Source organism: Aptenodytes patagonicus, chromosome 11 (assembly GCF_965638725.1).
Source record: "Aptenodytes patagonicus chromosome 11, bAptPat1.pri.cur, whole genome shotgun sequence".
Lineage (NCBI taxonomy): Eukaryota > Metazoa > Chordata > Aves > Sphenisciformes > Spheniscidae > Aptenodytes > Aptenodytes patagonicus.
In genome coordinates this window covers 21,506,134-21,521,509 of record NC_134959.1, presented here as the reverse complement: position 1 = coordinate 21,521,509, position 15,376 = coordinate 21,506,134, and the positions used below count along the sequence as shown (strand labels likewise).

General features: G+C 50.6%; 1 protein-coding gene across 1 annotated transcript; it reads right to left on the bottom strand.

The window, feature by feature from the left end:
* Positions 1 to 4,830: 4,830 nt before the first annotated feature.
* On the bottom strand, positions 4,831 to 15,173 carry OGFOD1 (2-oxoglutarate and iron dependent oxygenase domain containing 1). The gene is made up of 13 exons (XM_076349389.1): positions 15,014 to 15,173; positions 14,789 to 14,934; positions 14,655 to 14,701; positions 14,061 to 14,161; positions 13,074 to 13,190; positions 12,486 to 12,577; positions 10,069 to 10,197; positions 9,589 to 9,702; positions 8,766 to 8,845; positions 8,336 to 8,631; positions 6,877 to 6,999; positions 5,958 to 6,016; positions 4,831 to 5,401 (listed from the first exon to the last, which is right to left on the bottom strand). Exons 1-13 carry the CDS (start codon positions 15,171 to 15,173, stop codon positions 5,240 to 5,242), a joined length of 1,626 nt encoding a protein of 541 aa, XP_076205504.1. The 3' UTR covers positions 4,831 to 5,239.
* Positions 15,174 to 15,376: the final 203 nt, after the last annotated feature.

The following is a 15,376-nucleotide window of genomic DNA, read 5'->3' as shown; positions in this document are numbered from 1 at the left end:
GCAGTCTCTGTGCACACTAAGCACTTAAACTCTCTGTGTCGGAGAATCCTGGGTTTCGTTGCAGGGATGCGCTGCTTTCTAGGTAAACTGCAGTTCAGTGCACTAGAAGCACCAAAGGGATAACGTCTCCTTGCTGGCTTTTAAGCCAGAAGATCTTTGAAAGCCGTCCAGTTCCACGATCCACGCAGGTAGGAAGCGGTCTGTTTCGTATCTGAGACTCTCCCCACACCTGGACTGCAGGAAGTTTTGCTTCCAGCTACTGGTTCCGTGCTGCTGCTGGAAAAAACTGCAGATACTGAGGTGGGCAAGGGTGCATTTCAGGAACAACAAAAACAAAACTACGTGCCCAAGCTGGTGTGTACTTACGAAGAGCTGGCAGTACTTAATGGGATCAAAAGAAGAAGGTATTGAAAAATCTCCTGGCTCAAACCTGTTTATTAATTGTGGGATCTCTTAGAATTGGATTAAAATATTACAGTAAGGCTGTATCTTAGATCTAAAGATATTTTAGAACCTTTGCCAAAGCAAATTTCTTCTAGAAGCTAAAAATATCCTGCACAGGGTGGAGGTTTGGCCCCAGTGCTCCTAGCTCCCGCGCCATTCATCGCATCTACCACTGTACAGATCGGTGTTTGCAGCGTGGGTGGGAAGGAGGCAGTCCACCTCCGTGAAGTGAAGCTCTCGAGGCTGTCAGGAGTATTCATGTCCTGTAACTGGGCTGTCTCTTACTTGCCACTACTGAATTTAAGCCAGCAGCCCATGCAACCAGTTGAACGGGGAACGTGATTCTTGCAATGTGTTTTAATCCCCAAAACGGCCCCTTGCCGCTGCTTCGGCCCCTTCAGTATGGAGAACTGCGCTGCCAAACACGCAGATCTCTGTCACTTCAAATCTGCAGCAGGAGCTCATTTGAATCCTTTTGAGAACCTGGTTGGCAGTCAAATCCAGCTCCTCGGTAAAAAGGTGGTGAGCCACCCATGCTGTTCTAAGCAAGTGAGCTTTAAGACTTGATTATGGAACAGTCTCCTGGCACAAGTGCTGGGCTTCCTGCCACCTGCTGTACCTGTTCCCACTGTTCCAACCTCCTCTTTTGTTCTTTACGTTCAAAATCCTAATGCTTGCTTACTTACACTGATGTAGTCCGTTGAATGATAAAAGAGTGGCTCTGATCAGAAAGCAGCTTTCCCATCAGCCTGATTTTCAGGGCTACACACCAGGCACTTCCAGTCCCAGCTCTTTTGCTCTTGGCGATGAGGTCAGTCCTTCGGTCACAGTCCAGACCTCTGATAAGGCTGATTTCCCCTGGCTAAGTTTCTGACAACAAATTTGTCATTTATTTTCCCGTAAAAACAACTTTTATCTTTGCCAAATGTAAAATCTGCGTCCCGTAAGCTGAAGTGATACCAGCTTTGCAGTTGCCTGTTGAAATACAGCAGCCTTTGGCTGGCGTGCAGCAGCCAGCTGACGTGAGCTGAACCTGCACCAGGAGATCGGTGGCAAACAGTCCCTACCGGTACGATTCAGCCCAGGACTAACGCCTAGTGATCCCGTTCTCGGGAACGGGAGGGGAGCTGGTCCCAGCAGGTTAAGCCGCTGGTCAAGTACAGAATAACCTCTGAAACCACACTAGTAGAGAGCTACGTGTTGCTAAAAATTCATGGGCAAGGCTGCTTAGATGGCACCGCACCTTGGTACGTGCGCTGGGGATCGGGTCTAGACTACTGTCCTGCCCCGCCGCGGCACTTCAGTGCCTGCCCGGAACTTCAGTTTGGGCTGGAGCCTTCCTCGCAGGGCCCCTTTGCTGCAGAAGTACCGTGCTGGATCAGCGCCCGCTGAAGAGGGATCTACGTAACAGCGATTTTCAATGCCCTAGTTCAAGTTCCAGTTTGGAGTTTAAAAAACCAAAACAATTGGAACTGACACTGGACAACAGGCTGTCTGATTTTTAGCCCCTGTTTCTCCAAGTCCCGTGGATTGCTGCTCATCTCAGTTTAATTCACTGAATACCCGGCGTCAGAACTTCTTTGCTGCATGTTTATGAATGCCAAAACCATTCCTTTGGTCTACAGCTAAACTGTTTTCTCTTGCGCCACATTGAATTGCTCCTGTCTTCAGCTACTTGGCCAGCTGATAACCACCAAATCCCGAAAAGTTGTTTGTGAAGCATTTGCGTAACTCGGCACTTCAGTAACTGAAAGCTGCTGGTGCCCCGCATCGAATGCCAGGCTTCGGAGGTGCAGTCAGCGGCTGGGAAACGTGCGTCCTCGTACAGCCGAGCTGATCGATGTCTGCACGAGGCCATCTTGCCTGGTATGAAGTTTCTGATCTGTGTTGCTCACACTCCATAACTCTGTTCGCTTGCTGTTCTCGATCCTATTTTTCTATATTGTCCTGCTCGCTCGTTTTGTGGGTACGTATATATTTCATATTCCTTTCCATAATGATCAGGGTACTTTGCAAGCAGCTACACCTAATTGTAAATACAGGTTTGTATCCAGCAAGAGCAGCTATAGAGAGGGCTCCCGTTATCGGCACAGTCTAAATGAAGACCCCTCCCGTTATCGGCACAGTCTAAATGAAGACCCCTCTCCCCAGGCAGCTCACGTCGTTTGAAATTTCGGCGAGCGGAGTCTTTCCCCTGTACCTGCAGCGCCAGCCGTGCGTGGGGCTGCCTGTGGCTTTCAGGACTGAACCGGAAGGGTGGGAGAGCAGAGACGTGTTGATTTTTAAATCTTTGAATGCTAACTGCAAATTTGGCTTCTTAAATTACTTCGTCTCAGTCACCGGAGGCAGAAGGGTGGTTCCATGTGCGATCAGGTAGATACGGGCTTGCTCAAGTAGAGGCTGGTATGCCCTCTAGTGTATTCTTTATTATTAAAAAGCAGCGAGCTTCAGAGCACCCAGCTTCTTTCCAGTCTTCTGGGAGGCTGTTCCAAGCTCTTAGGTTGGCAATGCAGTAGAATAAGTAACTTCGTTTTGTTAATTAATTTACTCCCAGCTTTGCCTAGCTGACTGTGCTGTGAATAGCTGTGGTATCTGTCACCTTTGTTCAAAACAACCCAAACAATTTTGCTTTTTTTTTTTTCCTTCCCTTTGAAGCCTCCATTACTTGTCCCTTTCTACTGGAGCAGCTCAGAATAAGAACTTCTTTCTCCCCAAGAATAGCTGCTGCCCAGAAAGGCAGCAGAGCGCCTCAGAAACCAATGATTCACAAAGAAGGGAGTCCTGTCCTCGCTTCAGGATTTGTTTCTAGCTTCATCCCCTTGACTCTGTAAGTAGTGTAGAGCAGTAGCAAGGGAAGATTAAAACCAAGCAAGAAAGTCTTGGCAGTGCATGGAGAAGCCAGCTTAGGGAGATGAGTCGGAATATGAACAAGGTGGCGTAGATCTGGCAATAGCAGCTCGGAGCAGCCACGTTCCAGCTGCTCTCCCTGCCCAGCAGTGCAGGAGGGGAAAGCTAGAACCGAGCAACTGCTCGTGGTCCAGGATGGAACTGACACTGAAACTACACAGTCCGGCACATCAGGCTCTACACGGCTGCGTTCTCCCCTTGCTCTGGCATCAGCGGGGGCTGAGACACCCTTTGTTTTAGAAGCAACGGCAGCAGCTTCGTCCTTCAGTGGTTCCTTTTTCAAACCTCCTGTGTTGGGATCACAGCTGAAGGTTGTTGCTCCTGTATCTTTACGAAGTCATGCCTGAAGGACGCCCTGCTGCTGCGCTGAGGGGTGCAGAGTACTCATGTGCCAAGGCAGCTAGCCTTGCTTTCAGCTTCCTGCTCCTCTGCTGCCAGTTGTGGTCTTACACCGCTGCGCTGGTCTTCAGTAACAGGCCTGGAACTGGAGAGGCAGCGGACTGTACTCTGCAGCTACCCTCTCCCAACCCAAGAGAGGCAGGAGGAATAATGTGCACAGACGCCCCCCAGCTCGCTGCAAGCCCATGGCCTGCACTGCCTGGCTTGGATGAGCTGAAAGTACACCTGCGTCTCTTCATTGCCAAAAAAAACCCGTTTCGGGCAAGCACGTGCAGGCCAGGGCCGAGCCTCCAGCAGGGTGTTCTGCAGTCTGGCTGCCTCCTGAAGCATCCAGCGCAGCTCCGCAACAGCACCTCTCGGTGGGCCGGCCACCCCAGTCTGGCACAGTCCTGCTTGCAGTGAACGTGGGGCAGGCGAGCAGTGCTGAAAGCGTGTACCAGGGGAAAGTATCGCACCAAGACCACCGCCTTTCTTGTAGTGTTTACCACAGGAGCTGGATATCTGCTACCTGGAAAGATCTGAGCTCGTCTCCAGTGACGGAAGCCACAGTGGAGCCCAGCAGATCCCAGGACAAAACTAACACAATGTGATGCTCCGCTGTTGGGGACCCTCCTGCTGCCTGCGGATGAGAAGCCAGGGAGAGGCGAGTTACCGCCTTCCTGCTACCTGCCCACCTCCCCCGTTCTGAGGCCGGAGCCACAGCCCTTTCGCAGCCGAAGCACAGAGCCACCTATGTACCCACGCAAGGAGAGAAGGACGCAGGAGCAGGTCTCTTCTCTCCTCTATTTAGCTTGTAAATTCTTTGGAGAAAGGGCTGCATCTGGGTCTGTCTGCGCGGCATTTAGCGTAATAAAGTCCTGCTCCTTGTTGCAGTGCCAGGTCCTTCTCAATGCCAGCAGCTTTATAGCCTCACCGTCTTCCCAACTCCAGAGAGTTGTGCAGCTGGAAAAACCTATTTCCCATGGCAGCTCCTTTATTTCTGCCTCTACAAACAGTGAACGAAGTTAAGCCCCAGAAAATGTCTTGGGCATTTCATAGCAAAACCTGCCCAACCGGAGTTTGAAGCATTTAACTGACCCATTTCCTTTTTTTTATTTATTTTTTTTTAAATAAAAATCAGCCACCAGCTTGGGGCAACGCAGAGTTGTAATTTGCACCCTGACAGATTAGAGATGCATCCCACCATGCTATTTCCATGAGAGAACAGCTGGAACGCTGACAGAGCAGCTGTCAGTTGTGTGACGACCCCCTCCATGTAGCATTAAAAGCAGGCGAGAGTGCGTGTTACAGCAGACTCGGGAGAAGACTGGATTTCCATGCGTGTAGTTAAAAAAGTCACCTCGACGCCACGTGGCAGCAGCTCGTATGAAGTTAGCGTCAGCGAAGTTTGTCTGGGCTTAGAGAGGCCCCAGCTGAACTCCCGGGCAGAGACCTGCTCCCCCCCTGCTCCCCGCCATTTTCTGTGTGACGATGGTCACACTCCGCACCATCACTCGTAATAGACGAAGGAAAAATCCCAAAATCCTGTTCTGTTCGCATGCTTTTTCAGGCGTGCCAAGCTACGATGATTGATGTATTTCACAAACTTCATCGTTTCTTTGTCTCTATAGACTAAGGCCAAGCAGTTGTCCTCTGGGTTCACCGTCAGCAGCTAGAAGGAAAGAAAGTAAGAGGGGAAATTAGTTTCACAAAAATGGCTTTGATATCATTCCCGGGAAGAAACGAAACCGTTTCAAAAGCTAGTCAGAACAAAGGTCTGGTGTTAGAAAATGAACTATGTCACTATTTTCATTTTAATACCCCTCAACCTGAAGCATTTATTAGACAGCAAGGGATTCTGGACTTCTTATTAGCATGATGGCTCAGCGCTCTCGCTAGTACCGATACCAAACGTGACCCTAGTGAACAGCACCTCCCTGGAAAAGCATCGCCTCTGCTACAGCCTTGTGCCCGGCCGAGGCTTCCCAGCCGCCACCAGGCGCAGGTGGCATGAGGCACTGTCCGGGCCCGAGTTTAAGCCTTACGGTGAACGCTCGCCTCTTGAAGCTGAAGCCAGAGCTACGCCCACGAGCCGTAATTCAGGCAGGAAGGCTCCTCTGCGATACCGAGCACCCTCAGGATTACGTTAGCATTTCGACAAAGCGTAATTATGCCTCTCCACCCTCAACAACTTTATCTAATTTGCAGCTAGCGACTGAGCTCCTTACCTCTTCATCTTCACCTTTAGCGATGTAGGAAGTAAAGCCGCCATATTCTGGATCCCAGTCTTAAAATCAGAAAAGAAAGATTCTTAGAAAGGTCAACGCTGCCCAGGCTCCGTCCAGCCTTCCTGGAGATGCCGTTTTTCCACCCCACTCCCCACAGTTACTGGATACAGGACCATTCCCCAGTTTACCTCCTGCCAGTCTATTTTCTTTTTTTTTTTTTTCTCCAAATCGGAAACAACTCAAAGCAAATGTACCAAGATTTGCCTTTTACCACAGACAGGCAATTTAAGGTTGCTTGGCTCTCTGCTCGTCACGTGTAGAGCAGTTTTGCCTTAGCAGGTCTCCAAAAGGCTTTCAGTATAATTACCGGCACGTGCCAGGTGGTTTCGGCCATGCATTCTGGGCTCAGCTGGTCCGAAAGGCTTACGTTTAGATTTTTGTTTTCACCACTATATCTAACTAGCAATCAACCTAAAATGCCTAGACGTGTCTAAAGTAACTTTTGAAAACCCCGGGCTTTGTGAATTGGAGGCGGTGATAATCTTGACGAGAAAAGGGGCGAAATGACACGCTTTCAGCCAGTGTTCTGGCCACCTGACCCTCCACCATGCCCAGAGCCGCTGCTTAGCGGGAGGAAAGGCCTGGGAGACGCAGCCTTTCCCTCTGTCCAAGCGCCACCTCCTGGCTCCAGCAGGAAAGGTCAAAGCTGATCCCAAGGCCACAATCCCCGGTCTTTGTGTGAGGACTACTGAAACCAGGGCTTACGCAGACGCGAGGACTAGGAAAAAGTCTACAGGGCCCTTCTGTGTAGGAAAAAGCAGGGAAATTTTGGCTATTGTAGCACTGCTGAGAATTCAGAAGCCGTTCCGTTACGCAAACCTTGTAGGGAGAGTCCGATACCTCTTTTTTGTCCGCTTACCCTCACAGCCACAGAAGAAGAGCAGGTCGAGAGCAAATTCTGTTGCTTGAGTGTCGTGGACCAGCGTATAGTGCCCGTGGGTCCAGCGCCTCAGCTCCCCTGCACACACAGGGGCACCTGAGCCTGGAAGGGGGAACAAACAAGCCAGGGAAAACAATGAAGCTGTACAATAGCTGACACCCGCTGAGCTCAAGGCATGTAGGGGACGAGCCCCTGCGCTGCCATGCCACTGTGGAGCTGTCTGCCATCCCCAGCAAAGTGTGAAGGGAAGAAAAAGTAAAACCACACATCTCGTGTTGAACTTCTTTTCTGGAGGTGGCCCTAAGTGACGTCCTTTGACCAGTGCGGAGGAGGGAGGCCAAGATATGCTCTTTGAAAGGGGCCAAGCCGCGATGTGCGTTGGTTTAACCAGTTCCTCCTTTTGTTTTCGGTTTGTTGGGGTTTTTTGCCCCCCGGATTTACAGTAGCGCTCCAAACTTCAAGAGCCAGCAACCTATCTGTTCTTGAAGTACTGAAACTACCAGACGCTTCAGTGAAGGACATTGCTCTGAACTTGCTCTTCACGTGCCATCCCAGGAGGTACACCAGAATTTGGGGAAGCTGCTTTCCCCCCCCCGCCTCATTGCTCTAGCTCAGTTTTCAATCCATGCAGCCCCTGGCTATGCCCTCCTCATATGCGAGTTTAAAATTACACGGCGAGAACACGGCAGATAGAAGAGGCAAAATGACTAGCCGTGGAAATCAGAAAAACAAAGCCTTTGTAGCAGGCAAGTGTTCTGGTGGGGTTTTCAGTAGGACTTGGGGTTTTTATTACTTTTTATTCCAGTGTCCACTAACTTGCCTGACTCAGCGCAAGATGAGCATTTTCAAAAATTCTACCCTTAAACTTCAAAGCCACCGTTTTAAATAAATGGCACCAATTCATGAATCCAAAATTAATCTCATCTTTTATAGCAATGATATCTCACTGCTGACAAGTAAGTGGTTATTTAGGCTGGCAGCATTTTCTGAAAGGTTAAATCCTAGTTTTAGGTATTGGTTTTCCTAATTCTCTTTACTTCCGATCTGTTCACTTTCTTCCTTTTGATTTGGTCTCGTACAAGAATCTACTTTATATGAAGCAGGAGCGTAACTACTGGCAAAAGACTATCGGGTGATTAATTAACACCCCCCCTCCTCACCCATGCCTTCACTCCTCCAGAAGTCCCACCCTTAAGACTTAAGTCTGTTCAAAAACGGTATCTTCAAGTTAGTCGTTATTTTATTCCAGATTCTTTTGCATCGGTCACTTATTTTGGATACCCAGTCTGACCTGCGCCAAGCCCCTGTTTGTGCTGGTGCCTTGTGCTGGCCGCAGAACAAGGTGAAATGCTAGTTCCATGAGAACCATGGGGAATGCCGCTGCCAAGGTCAGGATTCTGCTCAAGTCCTTTCACGCTGCTGCTGCTGCTCGACTTACCGTTCTGCGTCTCACCGTCTTGTGCTTCAGGGATGTTGTCAGGCTGGTCCGGCTGATGGGGATTGCTATCGGCGTGGTGGTCAGTCTCTTCCTGCTCAGGTTTGGGACTGCTGTGCCCAGCGGTGTCTGCTGCTCTTCCTTCCCCAGCATCTTCATCCTCATCGGAGGGAGCCAGGAAGTGCAGCTTTAGGCCAGTGAAGTTGGAAAGCAGTAAAAACAAGGCCTCGGAGCGTAAGAACTGCAGGAATTTCTTCAGGATGTCAGGGAGGCCGTCTTCCTCTGCTGTCTCATAGAGTCTGAAAGACAGCAGAGGTATCGGCAGTGGAGAACCAACAAGGACCACGTCCATGGGGGCAGCATCAACCAGTGCAGCCTCATGGCAGCTCCTGCTTGGCCTGATCAATAGGTGCAGGGCGCTGTCATTCCTCACCTTTTATTAGCGGGCCCCCGCCTACTCCACTGGATGTCTTTGTTCTCCAAAGCTCCACACAGTAGTTGGTATTTCTCTTTCTAGGAGAGAAAGACAGTGCAGAAACTTTAACATTTAGCTCCCAGGTCTCCCTTGGTGTGCTAGAAGCAGCCATTGTCTACTCTCAGAAAGAAATTAGAGTGCCTTATCTAACGTGTTTGAGGCGCCTAAGGACTGCTGAATTGAGGGGCATAGCCTGGGTGGGCATCATGTCTTTTCAATGCCAGCGACCAACAGGTATCAAATGCTACTCGATTGTCTGCTGGGTGAGAATGCAGTTTCACTGAGATATGGACGGCCAGTAAACCAGAGGTAAATCAGCCTTGAGAAGCAAAGCCTTTCGAGTAAAGCAAAACCATTATGGGTCACTTGGTTCACACACAGATCGAGTTCCCCAAGTGCTGCGAGAGCTTGAGGGACAGGGAAGGGCACTCCGGTCACCACAAGGCTAGGAAGCAGGAAGGATGACGTGTGTTTCCATCCTTCTGCTTTGCTTCTTGCAGGAGACAAGAACGTTGAAGGGAAGTGTTGGATTTTTGATGAGTCCCTGTGCAGCAGCGTACAGGCAGGCAGAGGGGATCCACCCACAGAATCACAGAATGGCTGAGGTTGGAAGGGACCTCTCCAGGTCATCTGGTCCATTCCCCCTTAGGGAGTGAACCTAGAAGGTGCTTTAGTTGACAGCCGAACAAGCAAGCCCTTTCCCAGCCTGCATGACATGTGGTACCTGCCAGCCCTGTGACCTGTTCTGGCAGACCACGTCAGATTGAACCACTGGGCTCACCTTAAGAAAATCCTTCAGGAGAATTTCTGATCGCTCCTCAAATTCCTCCTGAATTTGAGCTTGGGAGTCCATGTCCAAATAAACTAGATTGATCCACTCATACAAGATTTCATGCTGGAAGGGAAATGGATTTGAATGCTGAATTTGCAAAAGTAAAAAGGATTCCCCAATTCCCCCTTACCCAGCTGGCCACAGGGCTGGATTCCTCCCCACACACGCTCCATTCCTTCCTTTTTTTTTTTTTTTTTTTTTTTTAATTGCACCACGAGTATTTGCTGCCATTCTCTGCACTATTGTAGGTATGCAAAATGTACAGAGCCAAGAAAGATACGCAAGAAAGAAACCAGCTACAAATTTATGGACAGGAAACAACAAAGAGAATGGGGTAAGTTAAAGATGAAAGCATCCCCAAGCACCAGGTATTCCAGGGACATGAAAGAAATAGAAATGCAGATAAGCAGATGTAGGCCTGTTACTCACATCATAGGGGATGTGTGGGCTCCTGGGCAAGGGAGCTTCCACGCGGCGTGCCGGTCTGACTATGGACGGGCCGTGAAACCAGCCGCTCACTGACAAGCGGCACTTCTCCTCAGACAGAACTTCGGACACCTGGAACAACGTTGAGCAGCATGTTACTGTTTAGACTACAAAACATTGAAGGACCAGCTGTAACAGGCACCACGTAGACTCATCACAGGAGATGGACCTGGCTCCAGAGAGCCTACTGCGTACACAGAGAAGTCAGACAAGGGCTAGACCAGGCTGGATTATTCTTGGCTAACAGAAAGGGCTTAAAGCAAACTTTGATGCTCAAGTCCACTGCAGGTTTCCAGAATCCCAGTCCAAGCTTTTCCTCCAAGCTCCCGGCAGAATCCATTCTCTCTCTCTGAGAGCTTTGAGTTATTCTGTTATTAAAAGTAATGATATTTTAGTTTTCTACCATTTGTTCTGTTGAAGAACCAGCTACCACAGGCTGCAAAAATTAGATGTCATGGGTTAATCTGGGAACTCAGAAAACACTGAGCATCTGTGGGCCACAGCAGACTACATCGGTCTACTTTTTTGTCTTTTAATTTTTAAAAAGTGCTGTAATACAAGCCATCATGAAGGGCATTTGCCTGACGCTTTGGGCTCTGGATTAAAGGTCTACCTATCTGTCAGACTAAGAGCAACCCCTCTGTCCTGGCATTTAACCTGGTCTGTGGAAACCCTTGGAAACCGTTAAATCGTGATTTCATCAGATGGTGCACTGAGGTAAATTGGGCTAAACTGAACAATTTCACATTCTAGGGTGCTGTGCTGTAATGGCATCGTGAAGAGAAAGCCATCCCCTTATGACTGCTTGCAAGCCACAAACTGAATTTTTGAATAGCACATAAAGACTTTGCACTGGTTGTTTTTTTTGTTTGTTTGTTTTGTTTTTTAGAACAGTCTGATGGAACAGGAGGAAGACACGCAGTCTGTTCCAAAAAGGTTTTAGCTCTTATTGTTACAGAGCTGTAGTGGCCCTTTCCTTGCATGACTTAGAGGTGTTCTAGGTTATTTGGAACGGCTACTGAATCCTAAATCACTTAGGAAATGAAAACCAGAAATCTGCTTGCCATTGGAAGCTCGTGGACCTGCTCTGCTCAGCAAACACCCACAGCTTTGTTACCTCCCGAAGAAGCGTACACCATGAAGTCCAAAACCTGAAGTTCTATTAGGAACTACTGACTAAATGCTCTTTGCCCCATGTCTTGAGAGGGCTTTAAGGCTGGCACGTGCTGTGAAGGCTTCATATCAGCCTGACCCTCACACAGTCCTCTAACGGTAATTCGCAGGCTCTACGCTTTACTGACGAACGGGTCAAAGAAATGATTTAGTGCTTCAGCAAATACTCTGGGCACAACCAGTGAGGTCCAGATCTGGGAGGCTTTGATTCACAGCACTCCCAGTTAAGCTTAATGCTTATTTTAAAAATAAGTTTATTATTTAAGCTGAGGTTATTGCCTGTGCTAACAATATCGGAGGCAGGACTCTGAATAGTGCTAATGCGTGGGATTAAGTGTAGGTCAGTAGGAGGCAGTCACAAGGTTAAGTGGAACATGGATTTTTATGACAAGATTAAATCACTACCTGAAAACAATTAGGGCAGTGACCAAGTAGATGTTTCTGTTAATTAATTAATTGTGAGACATAAATAACAGAAAAGTAAAGCCTGGAGCTGTCTAGGTGAGGACATGCCTGACCTACATCACTGATCTTCTTCCTCTCCAACCTTCTGCTCTCTGGCCCTTTTTGTTACAGTCCGTGGTATTCTCAAATACACAGCAGTTTCCAATTCCAGTCAGGTGTTTGTATCATGCAGTTCCACAGATTATTCATCCCGTTTCCAGCCATCTTCCTGATAAGTGCCCTGAAGTACTACGTAATTGTATCAGCGTTTCTACTGTAGGGCACCACGCTATGCCCTATGTAGGGCTACCACATCTATGTTACAGAAGCGGTATGGCCATGTCCGCATAGCGCCCTATTGGCAAGGCGATGTGCCGAGGAGCTCTTCTGGAGCAAAGTCATGGCATCTGCATGAAAAATGTGAGCTAGTGTAAAACAAACAAACAAACAACCTCTCTCGTCACCACAGCCAAATCCACAGCAGTGGCTTGCCAGGACAGCAACACAAAGCAGAAATGGAAATTTCCTCCCCTCAAGGTGATGAAGCTAGACTGACAGTTTAAAGCTGGATTTGTCAGTTCTTGTCCTCCTTAAAGTCCTTGACGTCCTGCCTTTAACACACAGCACTTAGCACGAGTTACTTCTCCCTTTCCCTTCTCCCTCCCCATCAGGACTGTAACAACACACAGAGTGAGTAACCACAACAATGAGAACCAGAACATGAACAAGAGACAGCTCCTTGCCTGGTGGAAAGAGACTGGAGACACTTCAAAGAAAACCAGCGTGTTCCACGAAGGCACTAGCGACTTGACGATTTGCTGTGGCTGAAAGTGTTCTGAGGAGGAAGAAAACATACTCTGGTTAAGATATGAACTGGAACTCTCTAGAAACTGCCATTTCTCTCTGACTTCATGACATTGCGACTGGCGAGACACCTGGGTCTAAGGGATGGTGCTCAGAGCAAGGGCTTGTCGAGGAATCGGCAGGCTTCTGTTGCTGGAAAGGGAAGTTATCTCCATCGCTTTAGAGTTCCAAGCATTACCTCCATCCTGCCTCCACTCTTGGCCCTTGCAAAAAAGCAGGGGGAAAAAAAAAAAAAACATTCCCCTGTTCTTTAGCTTCTCCTTTTTCTCTACCGTCGCCCATTAGCATTGCAGTAGCAAAGACTGCCACAGCCCATCTCTAAGGTGCAAATTTTACCTGTATATCAGCTTCTCTGGACTAAGGAGAAACTCTTTATCTTCCTTGTACTGTTTGAGGAGAGAGTTGCTGCAAGGGGCGCATAAGCTTCATCTCTTTCAGCCACCCAAGGCTGAGCTCCGAGCACTTACCATCTGTGCTATACAGGTCCAGCGTTCCCCCGTCGCTTTCCTCCCAGGGTGGCACGAGGTACAGGATGAAAGCAATCCTCCGACCTTCCAGCTCGTCATCGTGGCACAGCAAGACATCTGCAATTACACACGTTTTGCTGCTGTAGCGCCTTTCCAGTACACGCACGATTCATTGCCAAGACTGCTTCCCAGCTTCGTCCCCGCAAGGATACAACAAGAAAAAACCACGCCCTTTCCAAGAACTGCATTTTCACTCTTCAGCATCACCAGCCCAAGATTTGCAAGATTAACTTCTGCGGGATTGCACCGCAACCGGCAGATTAGCCCACTCTGAAGGTACAGGCAGTTACAACTCGTCACCCACCCCTCCGCGGCTGCCACTGGGCACAGTGGACAGAGACTCCTGACTTAAATAACCATTCAAGCTCTGACTCCTAAATACAGAGCTGCCCTTTGAGTAGGTTTGTTGCTGGAATAGAGGGGAGGGGGAGCCCTGGGAACAGAAAAGCTGGACCACCAACTGGTTGTGCAAAAGACTTTTAAAAAGTAGAGCTGACAGCAGTAAAAATTTTCCCCCTTCCTACAGTGATTTTTCAGGACTGAAAGGGTAGGTGCAGTTGTAACCTGGACTCACCGAGGTGACATTTTATCATCAGGCTTCACAAACTCAACTGTAGCATTTGGAAGCTGAACACGTCACCCTTTTGCATGGAAGCAGGCGTGCAAACACGGGCTGCACATCTCCAAAAAGGTGGGGGCTTGCAACAGCACTGGGCCCAGTTAAAGCCACCAGCAACGGAACTACAGCAACAGTATTTCCATCATTTGTACTTTGTTTTCTGAGACTTTGATTTGCTGCTGATAGCTTCTAGGACCCTCTGGAACTAGAAAGGGGTTGGGGTGGGTTATGTACTTAGGTATTCTGTAGACATTTCCTTTCCTACACACCCACAGAAGCTTTAGGGAAAGGATCGCTTATAGACTGACCAGTATATTCATATTTAGCACAGGAGATGTCAACAGTTGGCTCCAGCTCGATCTGGGTCACAGCAGAAAGCCACGCTCGGAATTCTTCACACAGGGCATGCCTGTGAAGACACACACGAGGTAAGTGTCCTCCAGCGTTATAAAACATATGACTACAGCCTAAACTAATTTATTATCTCCCTTCCAACTATTTAAACAGTTAAAGGTGCTGTTGCGGCCGGTGACGGTGTATTCCTGTAGAACCACGCAGGGGCTGGCCAGGAAAACGGCGCAGCATTTACAACATCGCTGACAATAACCGGCAGCGAGTGTGAAATCAGTGGCGAGGGGAACAGGTCGGCGGTTCAGAAGTGTCGGATACACGAGGGCCGAACCAGATCGCGCCGCTCGGAGGGAAACGGCTAACCCACTTCAGGGCCACGACCTGCCTAAGGCAGACTCGGCTCTTCAGGGCCGGTTTCTGGCCCGGCCGTCGTGGCAGAAGGCGGCCGAGCGCCGCCTGGCCCACCCCGCTGCCCTCGCCTCCCCAGGGGAGCCGGCCAGGGCTCTTCCCCTCGCACCCGGAGCTGGCGAAGCCCCGAGCCGGCTCTTTACCTCAGCGCGGCGACGTGGGGCTCCGGCCTTCCCCCCAGCTCCTCGGACTGCGGCGGCCCATGGAAGAGAAGAAGGGACGGGGGTTAGGGCGGGGCGGCCCGGCGCGGCGCGGCCCGGCCCGGCCCGGGGCCCACCTGCCGCAGCGAGAGGAGGTCGTTGCGCCGCCCGCGGAAGCCGAGGCCCAGCAGCTCGTCGCGCAGCGCCTCCGCGAAGGCCGGGCCCGCCAAGAAGCCGGGGATGACGCCGTGCCGGAACGGGGCCGGCTCCACCGCCGCCGCCTCTGCAAGGGAAACGCCGCCGGTGAGGGGAGGGAGGGGGGAGCCGCCGCGCAGGCCGGGCCGGGGGAAAGGGGGCCGTACCGTGGCGGAGCGGCTCCCCGCGGCCCCAGGCCGCCGCCGCCCGCTCCCGCAGCGCCGCGTCCCTGAGGGCAGCGCGGAGCTCGGCGCGCGCCTCCCGCTTCCCGCGCTTCTTCCCCGGCGGCGGCGGCGGCGCCGCTGGCCCGCGCCGCTTGGCGCCCATGGCCCTCCCCGCTGACAGCCCCGCCGGACTACAGCTCCCGGCGGCTCCCGCGCCGCCCGCCGGGCCAATCGGATCGCGCGGCGGGCGGAGCCGCGCGCCTCTGGCCAATGAGAGAGGGGACAGGGCGGAGCGCGGCGCCAACATGCCAGTGAGAGGGCGGCCGCGCGGAGGGGCTGGCGGGGGCAGAGCGTCTCCTCTCTATG

Coding starts and splice junctions, on each gene's coding strand:
- OGFOD1 (XM_076349389.1), bottom strand. CDS start 15,173: ATGGGCGCCAAGCGGCGCGGGCCAGCGGCGCCGCCGCCGCCGCCGGGG. Junction 12,578..13,073: donor GGACCTGTATAGCACAGATG/GTAAGTGCTCGG, acceptor CTTCCTCCTCAG/AACACTTTCAGCCACAGCAA. Junction 8,632..8,765: donor CGGGGGCCCGCTAATAAAAG/GTGAGGAATGAC, acceptor GCTGTCTTTCAG/ACTCTATGAGACAGCAGAGG.